The sequence below is a fragment of the Hyperolius riggenbachi genome, chromosome 1 (assembly GCF_040937935.1).
Source record: "Hyperolius riggenbachi isolate aHypRig1 chromosome 1, aHypRig1.pri, whole genome shotgun sequence".
Classification (NCBI taxonomy): Eukaryota; Metazoa; Chordata; class Amphibia; order Anura; family Hyperoliidae; genus Hyperolius; species Hyperolius riggenbachi.
The window spans coordinates 461,199,716-461,218,183 of record NC_090646.1 but is presented as its reverse complement, the minus strand read 5'-3'; the positions used below and the strand labels follow the sequence as shown (position 1 = coordinate 461,218,183).

Here is an 18,468-nt window from a genome sequence, read left to right as displayed (position 1 = left end):
TCACGTCTTCTTACATACTTTTCTTAGTAGATATTTAGTAACTCTGATAAAGACTGATGTATCTGAGAAAATATGCATTGAACTGTGGCAGCAACCAGACAGTTGTTTGTTTTTCTGTATAAATGATTCATGTAGTGGGATTTAGGATCTGGACATGCTGGCTTTCATTGCTAGTTTTATGTGCAGAACTTTTTAGGAATTCTCCCTGTTGTATCTACCCTCAAGAGAGTTTATTTATAAAACCAGCGAGGAAAGAAAGATAATCTACAAAATGCAATTATCCATAGAAGTTAATTACATATAATTTTACTGATCATTAAAAATTAGAGAGAAGCCCTTTGGCAAATTCTTTATTTTACATTTATTTTAGTTGCTTTATAATGTAACAAAGTGTTAAATCACATATTCAGGATTTCCTGAATCCTGTTTGCAGTAGTGTCTAATTCTGAATTCCAAGCAGATGAATATTAAAAGTCCATATTGCCCATGTCCCGCTTGCTTCTTTGGGCATCTTGGGGTTTCCTTTACTAAGGAGACCACAGATGCCTTTTTTTAGTAGGCGAAGGAAGTCATTTATCACTCCATATTCATTAGTTAAAAAAAAAAGATTAAAAAAACACCTTTTTCTCCTATTGCCCAACAGGACCACCCTTTGCTCCTCCACTGCTTGCCGGGACACTCATCCCCCGCTAGAGCCCGGACACGCCGCACATCTTCTTGTCGGCTGTACGGCTACACTATTCAGAGAGCTCCGTCAAAGCATCATTGAGGGCTTGTTCACACTGCAGGCATTTTTGGTTTTTTTTTACACGATTTTTAAAATCGCCCCCCAACCGCGTGGACAATGAATATGTATGAGAAGGTTCATATAAGTACGGGTCGTGCACTGTCCGATCAGTAAAGCAGTGGCTGGACAGTGTACTGGTTAAGGGCTCTGCCTTTGACATGGCGAACAGGGTTCGAATACTGGCTAGGGTCAGTAAGGAGTTCAAGGCAAGACTCCCTAACACTGCAGGGTGGCCTCTTGAGTGCGTCCCAGTGGCTGCAGTTCTTGAGCGCTTTGAGTCCGACAGGAGAAAAGCGCTATATAAATGTTCAGATTATTATTATTATTAAAGCAGTGTGTGTACCATTTTTGATTCCGCCTCAGTGGAAAGGATAGGAGAAACGCAAAACGCTCACAAAATCGCTTTGTTTAGCGATTGCATTCGCGTTTGTAAGAATAAATACATTGGGCTTGATTCACAAAGCGGTGCTAACCTAGTTAGCACGCCTAAAGACTTTGGGCGTGATAAGAAGGGTGCTAACTAGGTTAGCACTGGTGAGCGCGAAACGTCGCATCGCGCCTATAAGGTCGCATGTAGTGCGACGTTTAGGCGTGAAGAGGGGCTTTTCACAAGTGTGCTAACGGTTAGCACCGCTTTGTGAATCAACCCATTGTATTTATTCTTTTCTGGGTCAAAGAGTACACTTTCTGACTTGCATCAGGGAGTGAATTAGAAAACCGCTAAGCATAAAAATGAATAGCCCACCCAAGCGCCGGGAACAGGAAAAAAAATATGCGTCAAAAACTGCCAACGCAGACGGACACGCGAACGGAACGCAATGTTAACAAGGCTTGAAGCTGGATGGGGGCTGGGGACTTATAACTCCACCTGATGTTCACTTTAAATATGTCTTGGCTGCTTCTTTCATACGTAGGTGGCCACTACTGGGCTTATCTTCAGTGTATGTAGTGGTGTCTTAAGCCTAGACACAGTACCAGAACACTCTAAACTATATATGTCTACGAATGATCCCAGCGCGGAAATGGCACCCTGACAGCCCACAGAGCAGCGTGGCTTGGTCCCTCTGCCCATACAATACAACTTAAGCATAGAGACACGCTAGTGGGTAATTGCGATTGTAGTACCGGACACACTTACTCAGGGAGTAGCTATGCATCACTGGGAATAGTCACAAGCAAAACTAATAATTTTGGTTTGTAACGGTTCAAGTATTTAAGTACCCTCAGCAGGTATTATGCACCCTGAGAGCTGCTGGGCGGTGACACGCTGGTTCTCTTGTCCACCCCCACTCACCTCACTTTACTTATTATAATTTGACAGCTTTTGTTTAGTTTTCTTTTTCCTTTTTTTTTTTTTCGTTTTGAGGTATGCTTTAACCGGAGGCTATAGAGGTAGCATATTTAATAGCACCGGTGATTAGTGTAACCAAGTGACTGTCTCACTGACTCGGCTATTTGGTCGCACTAAGGGTTGGGAATAAAACTGTGGTATAAGTTCAGGTTAGCTTCTTTAATACTACAGTAGGGTTTTATATTTTGTTGCCTGCAGTTGTCGGGCTAAGTTATCTTATATTGCACAAGATCTCACTGGATATGATAAACTGTAAACTGTTGATGTCGCTTTCTTTCTGTCCTCTCACCCCCCTCCCAGCGGGTTCCCCCCATTTAATCAACCTACAACCTGTCATAACCATTAAGATAGCACAATGGAAACCCCACTAAAGATTTATATCCTGGAACGTAAGAGGGCTACGCTCACCATTTAAAAGATCTCTAATGTTCCAGTACCTAATGAAGCACAAACCCCATATAACAATACTGCAAGAAACGCATTTAGATGGTTCCCTTATTAAAGCTCTAACCAAGCCTTGGATAGCTAAAGCATTCCACTCTACATATTCCACATTCTCTAGAGGAGTCTCTATTTTCATTAGTAAAACTTTAACGCATAAAATAATCAGCACATACCTAGATCCAGATGGTAGATTTGTAATTGTCCGAATTATTATTATGGGATCAATATTTTGCATTGTTGGTCTCTATGCCCCTCCTCCTATACAAAAGGCACTGTTAAATACAATCACATCCACTCTTCAGCGATATCTCCCAGCAAAACTCTTAATTATAGGGGATTTTAATGATATAATATCTACTGGTAAAGATTCCACAAACCCCTTAAGAACACAAAACACAGATCTTTGCAACTGGGCTGAGGCACTATCACTGATGGAGGTGTGGAGATGGAAAAATTCACTTACTACAGCATACTCACATTTTTCTTCAGTACACAGATCAGCTTCAAGAATTGATCTGGCCTTCGCCAATGTAGACCTGCTAACAGGTATTACTGGAGCCTCTTATCTCCCTAGTGGCTTATCTGACCATGCCCCGCTAGAAATAATGTGTAAAGTTGGCCTCACACACAATAAATTACTATGGAAACTAGACCCCAAATGGATAGAGGATAAAGAAATAGGGGATAGTGTCACTTCAGAAATAAATCAATACTGGCAACTAAATGAAGGCTCAGCTACAATACCAATGACATGGGATGCCTTTAAGGCTACTATCAGGGGTAACTATATAAACCTTATCAGCACCAAGAGGAAAAACTTTAATAACACACTATCTTCTCTACATGACGCAGAAGTTCTAGCCTCTCAGAAATTTGCTGACACTCCAGAAGATAATGCCTTTAATGATCTTATGCAAGCTAAAAGAAATATAAACATTCACATGACTGATATTACTAAACTTTCCCTTCGGGAGTGGCAACAATACACCTTTGAAAAAGGGGATAAAAACGGCAAACTTTTAGCAAATATATCTAGAAGCCCTAACGAGCAAACAAATATCCCTGAAATACGCCTCCCATCTAGAGAGTTAACATCCTCCCCTAAAGAGATATTAAATGCCTTCCACTCATACTTTACTACTATGTATAAATCTACTAGTAACACACCTCAAGACACACTTCTCTCGGAAGTAGCCACAAAGGAATTGGAGTTAGAAATTACTGAGGATGAAATCTTAGACGCAATCTCCTCATTCCCACGCAAAATATCTCCCAGCCCTGATGGCATCCCCATTGAATTTTACAAAAGGTACTCTAGACTAATAGCTCCCTACCTTAAGATCACACTAAATCACTGCCTCACAAGTGGCCAGCTCCCCCCTACTTTCTACCAAGTACATACTATACTAATACTAAAACCAGGAAAAGATCCCCTTGATTGCCAATCATACCGCCCTATATCTCTCTTAAATAATGACCTCAAAATACTAACTAAAATAATTACTATTAGGCTTAATAAATATATTACTGAAATTATAAACCCGACCAAACAGGATTCATGCCAAATAAAACAACGGATATAAACGTTAGACGTATATTCACCCACATACAATCTCCTATTAATACACCCCCCCCCCCCCTAAAGCTTGAGCATTCGTGGATATCCAACGAGCTTTTGATTCGGTAGAGTGGCCATATCTATGGGTGGTGTTAGGGAAGCTTGGGTTCAATTCCAAAACCATATCCTGGATACAGACTATATATAAAGCCCCATTAACACAAGTGAAAATAGGATCGGAAGTCTCTGCTCCAATCGAACTGTATAGAGGCACCAGACAGGGATGCCCTCTCTCTCCGGCACTGTTTGCCATAGCAATGGAGCCAATAGCCACAGCACTGAGACAAAGCTCCAAAATAAATGGTTTTACGATTGGCAGACTTGAGGAGAGGGTGTCACTGTACGCGGATGACCTAGTTACGGTATATATCTAACTGACCCTGCAGTTTCGCTAGTCGGTGCACTTGAAGTGTTCTCCACCTTTGCCCCATTCACGGGCTTGGAGGTCAACTGGTCTAAATCAAAACTACTTCCTATTAACTCCATATCCATACCTCAGACTCCACTAGAGATAATCACCAAAACTAAATATTTAGGAATATGGATATCCAATAACACAGATGACTTCATAACAGATAACCTCATACCTTTGATACAATTTACTAAACAAAAACTAACGGGATGGCAAACCTTGCCCCTATCTTTGATAGGAAGAATTAACTTGGTTAAAATGAAACTCCTCCCGAAATACCTCTACACCCTCAGAAACTGCCCAGTCTGGGTACCAAAAACTTTTTTTACACAACTCAACTCTATTCTTACAAGCTATATCTGGTATAACAAAACTCCTAAAATTGGTATCAAGAAATTACAGAGGCCATGGACTGAGGGTGGATTAGCCTTTCCTGATCTATTTAAATATTTTCTTGCATGCCAACTAGTTACAGCACACTGGTGGCTAACTCAGGATCACACAAATGCCTCAACCATATTAGATACAGCGACTCTAGGATCTCTCGAAGCTCTTAGACAACTAGTATATAGAGGAACAAATGCCCCTTACCCCCTAACTACCAATATGATAACCGTCATTAGAGCATGGGATATAGTCCACAAATGGAATAGCCCCTCTCAACACAAACAATCCCCCAAAGTTCCTCTATGGAATAACCCTAAACTGCCAAATTTTTTATACAATTCCAGATCCAATAATCTGGATCTCTAAAGGAGTCGTTAATCTGGAACATATCATCGTAGCTGGTACATTAGCAGAATTTAACACCTTGAAAGACACCTTTTCTCTTCCAAACTCTTACTTCTTTAGGTACATACAACTCAGGCATGCCTTTTATGCAGAGTTTGGAAAGATGTCAATACGCTTGCAAACTACTGAACTGGAGGATATACTACACAAAGAAAACCTCAAAAAGGCGCTATCAGAAATCTATCAAAATATTATACTCCTTACAGAACCTCATATTTCTATATATAAGCAGCCTTGGCTTACCCTCATCCCAACCCTAGACGATGAGGAGTGGGAGGATGTATGAATTAAACCCTTCACATATCTAATAGCAACCCGTGACAGACTAATTCAATACAAAATCCTCCACAGAGCATATCTGACTCCAGCCAAACTAACAAAATTCGACACGACTAAATCAGTTCTTTGTTGGGGATGTAATACTCCAAATGCAGACCTAGACCACATACTTTGGCATTGCTCAGAAATTGCTCCTATGTGGAAAACTATTTGCGACTACATATCCTCCATTACCAAAATAAAAATCCCAGTAGATCCTCACCACTGTATCTTAGGAGACACCACCAGGCTTGCCTCTACAAGAGCCCAAAGGTCCTTAGTGGGGCTCCTATTATTCTATTATCACAAAGCTATTGTCCTAAATTGGAAGAGCGCGAACCCACCCACTTTACAATGTTGGAAAAAACTAGTCAATGAATCAATACACCTATACAAGGCTGCTTATATAGCTAGAGGTTGTCCACAGAAGTTTAAAAAAATATGGGAACCATGGACCAGTAACAAGGATACTGTTATGATCATGTCTGCAGCGTTTACTGCTGGCTGCAGTGGTATTGCAACCCAAGCAGTTCTGATGTCATTACATGCATTTGCTTGCATAGTTTGGTTTGCACTTAAACTAGTTGCTGATTCCATCTGCAGTCGCTCTGAAGTTAATGACAGTTTAATATGCTTTTGTGTAAACAAACATTGTCTGCTGCAATGGAGGGGCAATCCCTTTCCTGCAGGCTGCATATCATTGTCTGCCTTTTCCTGCTGTCAGCCTGTGATTAATTACCATTCACTTGTGTGGGAATCTGCAGGTCTGCTCCCATTGGATGACCTCAGTATAAAGAACTGCTTCCTGCAATGCTTGATGGGCTACCATAGTCTCAGATTCTGTCTGTTACTCTGCTCGTGCCCCACCTCGTTCCTAGTCCGTGTGGACTGCGCTGACTCCTGCGAAGGGGTCAGCGAGTCCTCCTAGTTCTGCTCTTGTTCTAGAAGTTGTTACTCTGCTTGTCTTGTGTCATATATTGGTTCATCGCCAATATATACGCATACTTGCGCATTTTGTTATTTTCCTTGTATTCGTGTTACGTTGATACATCAGTGTCGCTGATATATACGTACACGAACTGTTTATTTCCTGTGTTCAGTTAGTCAGCCTTTCAGCACGTTTTGGTGGTTGCGCGTATCGTGATCACCCGTGCTGAGTTAGTATCCTGCTCCTGGTCCTGTTTGTGGATTGCGTTCATCTCTGCGAGGAGATAACGAATCCTTCTGATTCCTGTCCTGTTACCGTTTGTGGATTGCGTTCATCTCTGCGAAGAGATAGCGAATCCTTCTGAGTCCTGTTCCCTGTATTGCTCCAGTGCTAGTCAGTGTTCCTGCTTATGTCATATATTGGTTCATTGCCGATATATACATATGTTAGTCAGACGTTACAAATAGTTTCATTGATAGCTGTAATAGTAATACGCTAGGAAAACATACTTATTGTATATTTGTCTGTGTTACGTTCATCTATCTTGATCCTGCTATTTCTTGACTCTCCTGTCCTGTCTTTGTGAGGCACGCCATCGCTGCAAACGCATTGGCTGCCTCATTCCAGTCTGTCTTGTTGTGGACGCTTGCTGTCACTAAGTAGTGGCTAGTTAAGCAGGCGTTCATTCTGTCTACCTGCCCTGATCTCCTCAGTTCTGGTTTATGCGCTCAGCGCAACTTTGCGCTGAGACGTTATCACGAAAGTATTGTTTGTGGCTGTTCGGATCTGCACCGGCTCTGTGCGCCACAATCTCCTATCGGAGTCAGTCCTCTCCTCCACTAAACTGGGGATATCCTGATTCCTTGTGCTGGTGTGTGTACCTCCTTCCCGTCAGCTTATGCATCACGTGCTGACCGTGGAGAATACACCCCCAAGCCTAACAGATACAAATCACAATATGATGTAAGTGACTATACCTGACAACAAAATACTCTGCTGACAATATGTATATCTCAGAAATGTAATTTGATTGTACACTGCAATATCTAAATAGTAATCACTTAAGATTCTGAGATGGAATTTAATGAGCGGGGAGGGGGGGGGGGAGGAGGATATTATAATGTATTTGTCTGACTAGTGAGCAATGTGCAAGTTTTAAGTTTTTTCATGCTCACCTGCGTGTGAGCAATGGTTTGTTAATTTTTACATGTTTTAAGAAAAAAAAAAAAACCAATAAAAAGAATTTATTAAAAAAAAAAAACAAGGCTTGAAGCTCCCACCTGAGCTCCCCATATTCCAGGGTTTTAGCTAATGGGAATCCACCTTGAGGATTTTTATGGGTCAGCTTAGAGGACCAATTAAAATCCTCCTCAGGGAGGATTCATTCCCATTGGTTATAAACCCTGGGAGGCTAAAAGATGCCTTGCCTGGGCTCCCTGAATAGGCAGCAATGGTGCCAGGAAAGCCTGGCATGCAGTGGCGAGCTCTGTGTAAGTGCCCGGGAGCCTGCTGTAGTGACAGATGTCCGGTAACAACGATAGGTGTGCGCACATCTCCCTGGGGGGCCAGGTGGCAGTGCCATGGACAGATTCATGGTAAAAATACTTCTCTCCCTGTTGCTTGCCATCACACAGGACACAAGGGCATCATATTCCCCAGAGTTATGTTCTTTATAACTGTACATCGTTCAGGCAATTGAATTTACCAGTAAAACCTAAGCGATGTCTGATAAGACGCTTGAATGTTTTGAGCTTCTTATCACCTCACATTGCAAATGGCCCCTGGTGGCTTCTGGAATCCTCATGAAAGCTGCCACAATGCCAAAAAGTCCAGTAACCAAAAAGGTGTTTTTTTTGGTATATAACTTGGCTGCTGAGCGACCATTCGATTTGGTAATTTTCGAATCAAATTATCGAATCAAATGAAAATCGATGGCGCCAAGAGCATGCCTGATTGATGATGCAACCAATTTTGGGCCGACATTGGTCGCAGGTATCGATTGGACATGCTGCATTATGCTGAACCGTCGTGATCGATCATGTGCACTGCGGTAACAGCGAGCGATATTGGAACCCCGTCGCTGTCCACCCTAGTGTATAAATGTGCTCCCGTGTGTGCATTTATACATTACCTGTCTTGTGTCACCCACCGCTGGGTGCCCATCCATCTTCGGCATCCCACGCTCTTCCACTAGCGGTATACACGCCGCCGGGGTATAGCACGTGGCGCGTGTGTGACGTCTCTTGGTCGAATCTGCCCATCATGACTAGATGTATGAGCACCTATAAAATGTTTTGGAAGTCTCCGGGCAAAAGCTGAGAAAGTATCTTCATAATGTGAACACTGGCAGCTGCAAAATACAAAAGATTGTTAACACCTTTCCACAAAATTAAATTGTATGTATTTATTTATTTATTTATTTTTTCCTGAAGTTAGTCTTTGTACCATTTGTCTCAAAAGCAAAGTCACCCTTTATTAGTTTTTTAATCTTTAACAGAAGAAAATGTATGCAAATTGGCATATGTTTTGCTCCAAGAGGTTAACAGTTGTAATCCAGGTACAAAAAGAGAAAGCACTTTTAATCCCCCATGCAATGTTTCAATGATTCCTACTGGAAAACGCTGCAAATGAAAATATTTCCATGCCTTGTTAAACAGCACAGCATCTGCACAACTAATCCTGTTTGCTGATGGGATTTGTTGTAGCACTGGAAATATTGGAGGAGGCAGAAAACAAACGATGGAAATAAATGCTGGAGTGGTGATAATGAGAGACAGGGGCACACTGCTATTCTTCCTCATCTTGTGTGTGAGAAACAATTACTGCTTATTGAAACCTAGCAAATAGAAAACGCAGACACTGATATGATGATTTTCTCAAATCTTACTGTTTTACAGTTGTACTTCCAGGAAAAATTATTTTACATTGTAAATGCAGGCAGCATCCGCCCTATAAAATTAGCAATCATATCTTCAGGACCCAGGAGTAGTGCTTGTTAGCCATGTTCCTGGGCGCTTGATGACTCATCTGTTTTGCAGGGCTGTTAAAGAAACTCTGTAACAACATTTTCAGCCTTATTTCTTCTATCCTATAATTTCCTATACCTGTTCTAATGTGGTCTGTCTTATTGCAGCCTTTCCTAGTTGCACAGTTATATAATCTAATCTTCTTTCCTCTGACAGCTTTGTGGGGCTCTGGCACTCAGGCAGGAATGTGCTGCTCTGCTTGTGATAGGATAGAAGCTATACACACCCTCTCCACGCCCCCTGCAGGCTCTGTGTGAGTCACAGACTGAGCTCCTCTCAGCCTATCACAAGCTGGTTAGCAGCCATGCCTTTTGTTTGTAAACACTGTCTAAAACTGGCAATTACAAGCCAGGATCACAGCAGGGAGTGGCAGAAACAGCACAGAGGGGCCCAGGAGAACATAATGAATAGAATGGTATGCTTTTTATTGTAATAATTTTAGAGTACAGATTCTCTTTAAGGCAAAAGTTCACCTTTCCATTTATTGAATACATATTATTGGAAATGTACATTAACCAGCTATGCTTAAAGAGGAACTTTACCAAAAAATTGTAGTAGGAGGAAAATAATAAATCAATACTTTGCAAAGTGAGAAAAAAAAAAAAAAAAAGAGCCCTCAAGAAGTGATTGATATACACCATGTAATTTCTTCATGTTGTTTGATCCACAGTCAGTCTGCACATCATCATCTTTGTTACTGGCAGACATGAAAAAAACTAGACAGCACCAACTGCCATTATCTATAAACACACCCCCTAACAATGCGATAGGCTAAAAGGATTTTTTATAGATATGTCCAGCTGCGCTCCTGTATGTAGAGGTGGGGACGCTTGGATCCACTCAACTCCTCTGTAATGCGTTCAACCTCAGATAAATCAAAGCATAAACGAGAAACATAGGGTGTAATATTTGCACAGCACACACACTTAGTGCAAAGTCACATGCCTTGTAGAGTGCCGTCACCAAAAGTCACGATAGGGACCAGTCACCCCTCCCCCCCTCAGGATGCATTAAACATAGCAGATATAGGTAGCCATTGCCCCCAGTCTAGAAGGTCCTAGAAACATAAAAGCAGTCCTCATAGTGTTAAACAGTTTAGTTAAGTATTTCCATTTTGAAGAAAATTTCAGCTTGGGTTCACTTTAAAGAGCGATTGTCTGCCCCCCAAAAAATCAAATTCCATTTACCCACTGCTCTGTATTCATTATGCAGCCTGGAACCTTTACCCTGCATTGCAAGCACTCCAGTCTAATCAGAAATGTTTCTGCTGCAATAAATCTCATCTGTCAGCCTGTCTATATTTGGTACATTGAGGATGAGAAGGAAGCTTGTTATCACCCCTCCCACATTCCTGCTACTCACTGATTGGCTAAGGGAAGTTCAGTGTGACATGAGGCTGAAATCCGATCTTGCTGTCCTCCCATGAAGCAAGCTAGGTAGAGCAGAATCTAGGAGAAAATTGCAAGAGTAAGGGAGGAAATGACATCAGTGTTGGCTTCATTCAAAGGGAACCAAAATGGCAAATGCCAGAACAGAAATCCACTGAAATGTGTGGACAGTACAATACATCTGTTATGTAAGTAGAACAAGTAGTTATCTACTTATATATGTTTTTTTCCTGGCATAGTATGGCTGACCCTGCTGCTTTAACCTTTCTTTGTTAGGATTGATGTCTTGCTGCATTACCCACTGTCTCTGGAAATTCAGTTCATTGACAGACTTCTTAACACTTTCCTTTAGAATCTCTGTTATAATTTAGACTGCATTGCATCATTAATGATGGCATGCTGACCAAGCCCAGATGCAGCATAATAGGCCCACACCAGAACACTCCCACCATCATGTTTTGAAGATGGGATAGTATAGTGTTCTTCTTTCTCCAAATATAACCCTCAGAGCTGGGACAAGGTCCTTCAGCACCCAAGGCTGAGACACCAAAGTGCGCCCCTCCATCCCTCCCACCCCAGCCGACGCACACTGATTGCTATTAGACTAAGAGGGCCCCCAACCTCAATCTCTACTTATCTGGCTTGCAGTCACTGCCATGTATCCCCTTTTCTTATTTCTTTCTGCTTCAAACACAATTGGGAATGACAGCTGAATGAATTGTGCGCCCCCTCCTACACTGCGCCCTGAGGCTGGAGCCTCTTCAGCCTCTGCCTCGGCCCGGCCCTGATAACCCTCCTCATTTAAGCCAAAAAGTTCTGTTTTGACTTCATCCATCACAAAACATTCTTCCAGAATCTTCTGGTTTATCCACATGACATTTTGCAAACTGCAACAATATTTTACCAATTTTCACCAAATTTTAGTGATATTTCACCAATGTGAGACATGGCATCAGTTGCTTAAATGTTCCTCAAGGTTCCTTTGTAATCTCAAGGTTCCTTTGTAATCTCAAGGTTCCTTTGTAATCTCTTAGACTATGACAGGCCTTGCAGCTATAATAATCTATGATGTTCAACCACTACTGGGTAGGGTAACAACAGTCCTAAATTTCCTCGATTTGTGCACAATTTCTCTGATTGTTGATTGGGGGGAGTTCAAAGTATTTACAGAACTCTTTTTCTTAAGGGTCCTTAAATACACCTTTGTTCGGGCCAGGATACACATGCACAAATGTCTTTGATATGTGATTAAGCTTTGAGAAACGGCCTCTCACTCATACCTGATTGTCATCCCATTAAATGAAAACACCAGACTTTTATTTAATCTTCAAATTGTATGATAATCCTAAGGGCCCTTTCACAAGTCTGTTGCAATGCTTGGAACAGTTGAATTGAATATGCAAACTGCTTGAATAATAGCATAGTCCTCTAGTCTGCAGTACTAACAATAGTACTAACAATGAAATGCCCTGTCCAGAAGGGTGAACTAGGTGTTTCTTTGTCACATTCTTTCTATTGGTCATGCCCTTCATGAGGCTGACCAGAATGTGATCTCACTCCTTTCACTTTTCCCATGAACCTAAGAAAGACACTCCTCTGTGAATGTGTGTCATCTTGGGATGTTTGGCAAAATGTGTGTGTGTGGGGTGGGGGTGGGTGGGTGGGGGGGGGGGGGTTCGGCGGGGGAGGTGGGGCTGGGGTGTTCCCAAGTCTGTGTTCCCCACTATCTTCACTGCATTCCACCTCAAGATCCAAATTATGTTGATCATACCTACTTACTTCTGTAGAGATGTTTGGGATAGTGAAAGGTATTTTTTTCATTTGGTATTGTGTTTAGTTTTGACCATACAAGAGTTGAGTACAGCATATTTTTTGTTTGTTTGTTACTACAGTTAGACATTAGAGCTCATATTTCCACTAAAACAAGAGAATCCTACAATAGCGCTAATAATTATTTATATAGCAATAAAAACATCTTTTTTTACTGTAAGTGATTTTAGTGTTTTGCCACCATTGGAAACGTTCCCTAATTTCCTTGGTTTCACCAATGACAGGAAGCCAGCGGGCACTCAGGAAACAAAATAATAATAAATAAATAAAGCAGCTTTATTTGAAATAATAAAAAAGATTGAGTATCTTTCATGTACGGAGTATCCACATAATTTTACGGTACAGTTTGATCTCAGGGACTAGTTTTATTACACACAAGCATCTCTTTATATCTGCAGGCTTTATGTCTTTATAATCTCAAGGTTGTCTGATAGGAATGAATGAAACCCGACATAGCCGCCTCTCTGAATGTGATTACTAGACAATGCTGTTTTATGGGGTCATCACCTCTGAATATGGACCATAGATGCTAGCCTTCACTGTTACATAATATGTTCAGTTTTAGAAAAAGCTCCAGAAAACAGTTTTGCTAAAAACATTGTCTTGATTTTGGCAGCCTGTGAAATCAACGTCAAGATTCATTTTAGACTGAAATTTCACTTTTGTTGAAAAATTGCTGTAAACATAAATCAATGTTAAACACTTTTTTGATATCGTAAATATATGTTATTTTAGTGGTCTTTTTGTTTTAGTTTGAAACCACTCATGAATTTTCATAACATCATGTTTGTAGCATCTGTTATTCTATTTGCATACCTGGACTAACGTAACAATTATAGTGAGCTGTGATAACTTCATCTAGGACATCACATACCCATCCACCATTTCAAGACCTTGGCTCTATACTTGCATTGTACAGTGTTGCACGCCAGTGTGTGTCTAGGATTTGAGAAAATCCAAAGCCCGATTAAGACTAGAGTGAGCCCTAGGCAGGATATCAGCTTTGGGCCTCCTTTTTTTGCCATGTGAGTCTATCTACTAAAGCCACCTAGTGATGTCCTGGGAGGTGATAACCTTGCACTATGTTTATAGTGGTATGCCTTTACCCTGCACATTGCTCAAGTTATACATACACATTTTACTTTGGTTTGTACTGTTTCCACTGACCAATTGGTGAATAAAAGGCCTTTCACTTCAAAAATATAGACTAAGATACCTTGTGATGGATATTTTTGCTTCAGTGTTACATATCCATTCCACAGTCATCCAGAAAAATATGGAGAAACTCCATTCCCAACTGCATTGTAGCACCTTTGGACAAAGTTTGCTTGTTGGCTGAAACAGGTCCCAGAGACAAAAAGACATACGTAGTGCTGATTTATGTTTATAACAGTTTTTATCAAATTGTAATTTAATTTTATTGAATACGATATCAGTTGACTACAATATGGCTATGCAAGTCGACTCCACCTGGGTTTATTAGGTCGAATGTAATAGTAATTATACAACCAGCTCTTGGTGCTTTAGATACTGTGGGTATGCTGAGGGCACATTTCATTTGTGTAACATGAAGTTCCACAGTATGTAGTTTATGCTGTTGAACTCAATACTAGACATAATTAATGGTTCTCCTTGAACTTCAGGGCTCTTCGCTTCTTGTGAGCTAAAACATTGGGATTGCCACTTTGGACTTGGTACTGGTGCACCACATGTACCCATCGATTAAGGTCTTGATGTCAGGATTCCAGTCTTTTTTTTAATCAACATTATTAGCAACAAAATGTTCTGATAACTTTCCCAAGCTGAATTACCATACAGGTCTCAGCAGCAGTACACATTTTACAGAATTCCATTCATGGTTAGAAAAAAACCCTTTGTATTCGTTTGCATTAATAATCTTTGCATTTCTATTAAATGTCCCCTAACTGTGTTTAACTCCTTTTCCCTGCCTCTCTGGAAATTTGCATATTCCAGTTGCTACAGCTCACGAACAGTAATACATTTATGAATGAATCATAAAAATCTGTTGGATATGATTCATAAAATAACTTCCTTTTCTCTTAAGGTGTGGGAGTCGTCATCTGCTCAAGGTATAGCGAAACTGACTGTGTTTATGGAAGATCTTAGCATATGGTTACTCATGTTTAAACACAAGCAGAATGCCATAGTCAGCAACTGCTCATTTCCATTGTTTTATATAAAATGAAGGTCAATGCAAAGCAAAGAGCATAATGGGTTTTGGAAGCACAAACTATATAATGAAAGAAAATGTGGATGTGCAAAAGCTGGAGCAGAAGAAGCATTTTATTTGTCACAGAAGGCCCATTCTGATAGACATGCTTTTGTTTTCTTGCAGCTGCTGTTGAAGCATGTGTATTACATGGACTGAAGCGGAGGGCTGCTGGCTTCCTGCGCAGTAATAAAATTGCTGCTTTATTTATGAAAGTGGCAAAGACTTTTCCTCTTGCAGAAGAACTTTGCAGGAAAGTGCAGGAGTTAGAGCAGTTACTCGAGAGCAAGTAAGTTATTTACTCACTGTGAAAATGTTTCTTTGATAACTACGTTTCAGAGAATTATGGCTAAATGTAATTGTAGGCTACATGCACTATGAAGCTTAGTAGGCCATTAGTTGACATGAGTCTGTCCTAGCTTCTACCCACCACTACAGTTGGGAGACAGGCTCTGTGTTACTCTGAATGTCTAGCCAATCTTCCTGTCTACCCACCACTGTAGTTCAGGGTTAGGAGACAGGTTCTGTGTTAATCTGAATGTGTAGCTGATCTTCTAGTCTATCCACCACTACAGTTCAGTGTTGGGAGACAGGCTGTGTGTTATTCTGAATGTGTAGCCTCTCTACCTTTCTACCCACCACTATAGTTTAGTGTTCGGAGACAGGCTCTGTGTTGCTCTGAATGTGTAGCCTATCTTCCTGTCAGCCTTTAGATGTATGAAGAAGATGCCCAGGAGACAAGGGTTTTCCAGATGAAGACTGTACTTGCTAATACTCTCAGAAATATAGACGCACTGATGATTTCAAAAGCAGTTACAGTTAAATTGAATAATCTGTAAATACAGTTATCCTTGAAGTGGTATGAAAAAAATTGTTAGCAGAACAATATTCAAACAGTTAAAATGGCACTTTCGTCTTCAGTGGGAAGCTTCTGAATCCGAAGTTGAAGAAGTGATTACATTATCTTGTTTATGTTTCCTTATCAGCCACTAGTAAACATTCCAAGCAGTGCTTCAGCTGAACACAAGCAGAAAGTGCACACAGAAGACAAATTCTCAGTAGATACATTAATATATATAAATACAGCAGCCATGCAATAAATTACAAAGGCACATTTCAGAGCAGATAAACTGTACTTTTGGAACGTGTAATTTGTAAATGGACAATAATACTTGTGCACAAAAGTAAATATGATAACTGTATGGGTAATAAAAAGTAGGCAAACTCCAAATTTGCTACACTAAACAATCTTGAATGTGAGACTCACGCTCCACTGTTTGGTGCATGTGAACTTTTGTTCACAGAGCCAATTAAATGATCTTTAGTATGAATGATAGCTGCCGTAGCCAATCAGACGATCTGTAGTATGAATGATAACTGCCATAGTCAATGGCAGCATCATCCACTGCAAAGTGAAAATTAATTTATAATAGCGCTCTTGAAGAGCTGCTGTTCTCATGATTGGTGCATGCAAACTTTTGTTCACAGAGCCAATCAGATGATCTATTAGTGTGAATAATAGCTGCCACAGCCAATAGCAGCACTCATTCAGTTCGAGTAAAAGTAAATATGTACAATGTTGCTCTTGAAGAGCTGCTGTTTCTTAAAGTGGTCTGAAAGCCAGCATTTCTACTTTGCTCTAAAAGATTCATCACAGCTTGAAAGCTACTATCCCAGAAAAAAAAATCTAGCAGAACATCACTGAAATGGTTAAACAAAGCACTTTGTCCTGCTATTCAGCTTCAAATCCACATCCAAACTGGAGATAATAGTATCTTTTTTACATGTTAAACACAAATGTATCAAGACTGGAATGTAAACAAACACTCTCTGAGAAACTGTCGCTTCAGAATAGCTCATTAGAAGGTTTTAATATATAATACAAAGCTGTTATAATAGAAAAAGAATAAAATGCAATGCCAGGTTTCAGGGTAAGAAAAACTACACTTTGGAAACTTGTAATTTGTAAACAGACAATATTACGTGTGCACAAAAGCAAATATGATAACTGTATGAGTAATAAAACGTAGGAAAACACATTTTTATTGAATGTGATGTCATGAGTTTCAGACCACTTTAAGATCTCTTGTCAGTGTGAGAACTGAAGTTTCAGCTCTGACAAGTGCTGACTTATTGATCCTATTTCTTATCTCTATTTATCTTTCATCTATTGCTAAAAAGAAAAATGGTGAAGAGGCTGTATACAGCTATGAAGGTGTGCGCTATGCTGCCCCCACCAGCAGCAGTAAGGAGCAGGGTTGCTCACCAGATATTGCAAATTCTAATTTATCTGTGATCACGGGTAGATTTTCATGATTCCAGAACTCAAATTCGAAGATCAATACTGATCCCGAATTTGAATGTATCCGAATAGTCACTCTCGAATTCGGCCGTGATCACGGGTGTTAACCCGTGTGCACGAATTCGGATTCGGTATCCAGGGGATGACGTCATTGGGCCAATCAGAAGGCCCCCAGCTGAGGCCCTAGCAACCAATCAGAGGAGGGGAGTCTGAGGTGTCTGAGTTGAAAACTGTGCTGTCTCAGTTGTGTATTGGACACAATGTGGGCTTCACGACTGCTGTCTGGAACCTCCTGCTGTTGGTGTTTATTTACAGCCGTGGTACCAACGCTAGGTGCCATGGACCGTTACATTGCCTGCTGCCACACGTCACTCCTCCTCCTGCAGCTGTATTTAACCTCTTGCTGTCTGTGTTCCCACTGCCGGGGGCCACAAAATTATGCGCTGCTGCCATGAGCCACTAGCTATTATGCCACAAATTTAGCTATGCTGTTGAAGAAAAAATGTTACAACAGTTGAGTTCTGTAAGGTGAAAAGATATTAATTTGGGTACAAGAGGAAGAATATGAAAAAAACAAAAACAAAAAAAAAGAAGGTGAAGAAGAAAAAGAAGAATAACCGGGTGAAGAAGAATAACCAGGTGAACAAGAAGAAGAAGAAGAACCAGGGGAAGAAGAAGAACCAGGTGCAGAAGAAGAAGAAGAACCAGGTGAAGAAAAAGAAGAAGAACCAGGTGAAGAAAAGAACCAGATGATGATGAAGAAGAAGAAGAGGAAGAAGAACCAGGTGAAGAAAAAGATGAAAAACCAAGTGAAGATGAACCAGAAGAAGAAGTAGAAGATGAAGAACCAGGTGCCAACGAAGAAGAAAATGATGAAGATGATGGTGATGAGAAAGAAGATGATAAAACAGAAAAAGAAGACGGTAAAGAAAAAGATGGAGAGAAGAAAAAGAAGAAGGTGAAGACGGTGAAGAAGAATAAACAAGCAAATGCAGAAAAAAGTTTTCCACCATTTTTTTTTATTACACTTACTTACAGGGAG

General features: G+C 40.6%; 1 protein-coding gene across 3 annotated transcripts in view; it reads left to right on the top strand.

The window, feature by feature from the left end:
- Positions 1 to 18,468, top strand: part of SGSM1 (small G protein signaling modulator 1) — a 556,432-nt gene that overhangs the window by 82,930 nt on the left and 455,034 nt on the right. For all 3 annotated transcript variants that reach the window (XM_068239081.1, XM_068239072.1, XM_068239098.1), the window contains exon 4: positions 15,251 to 15,413. In XM_068239081.1, coding sequence (XP_068095182.1) covers positions 15,251 to 15,413 — 163 coding nt within the window. The remainder of the gene's footprint in view (positions 1 to 15,250; positions 15,414 to 18,468) is intronic.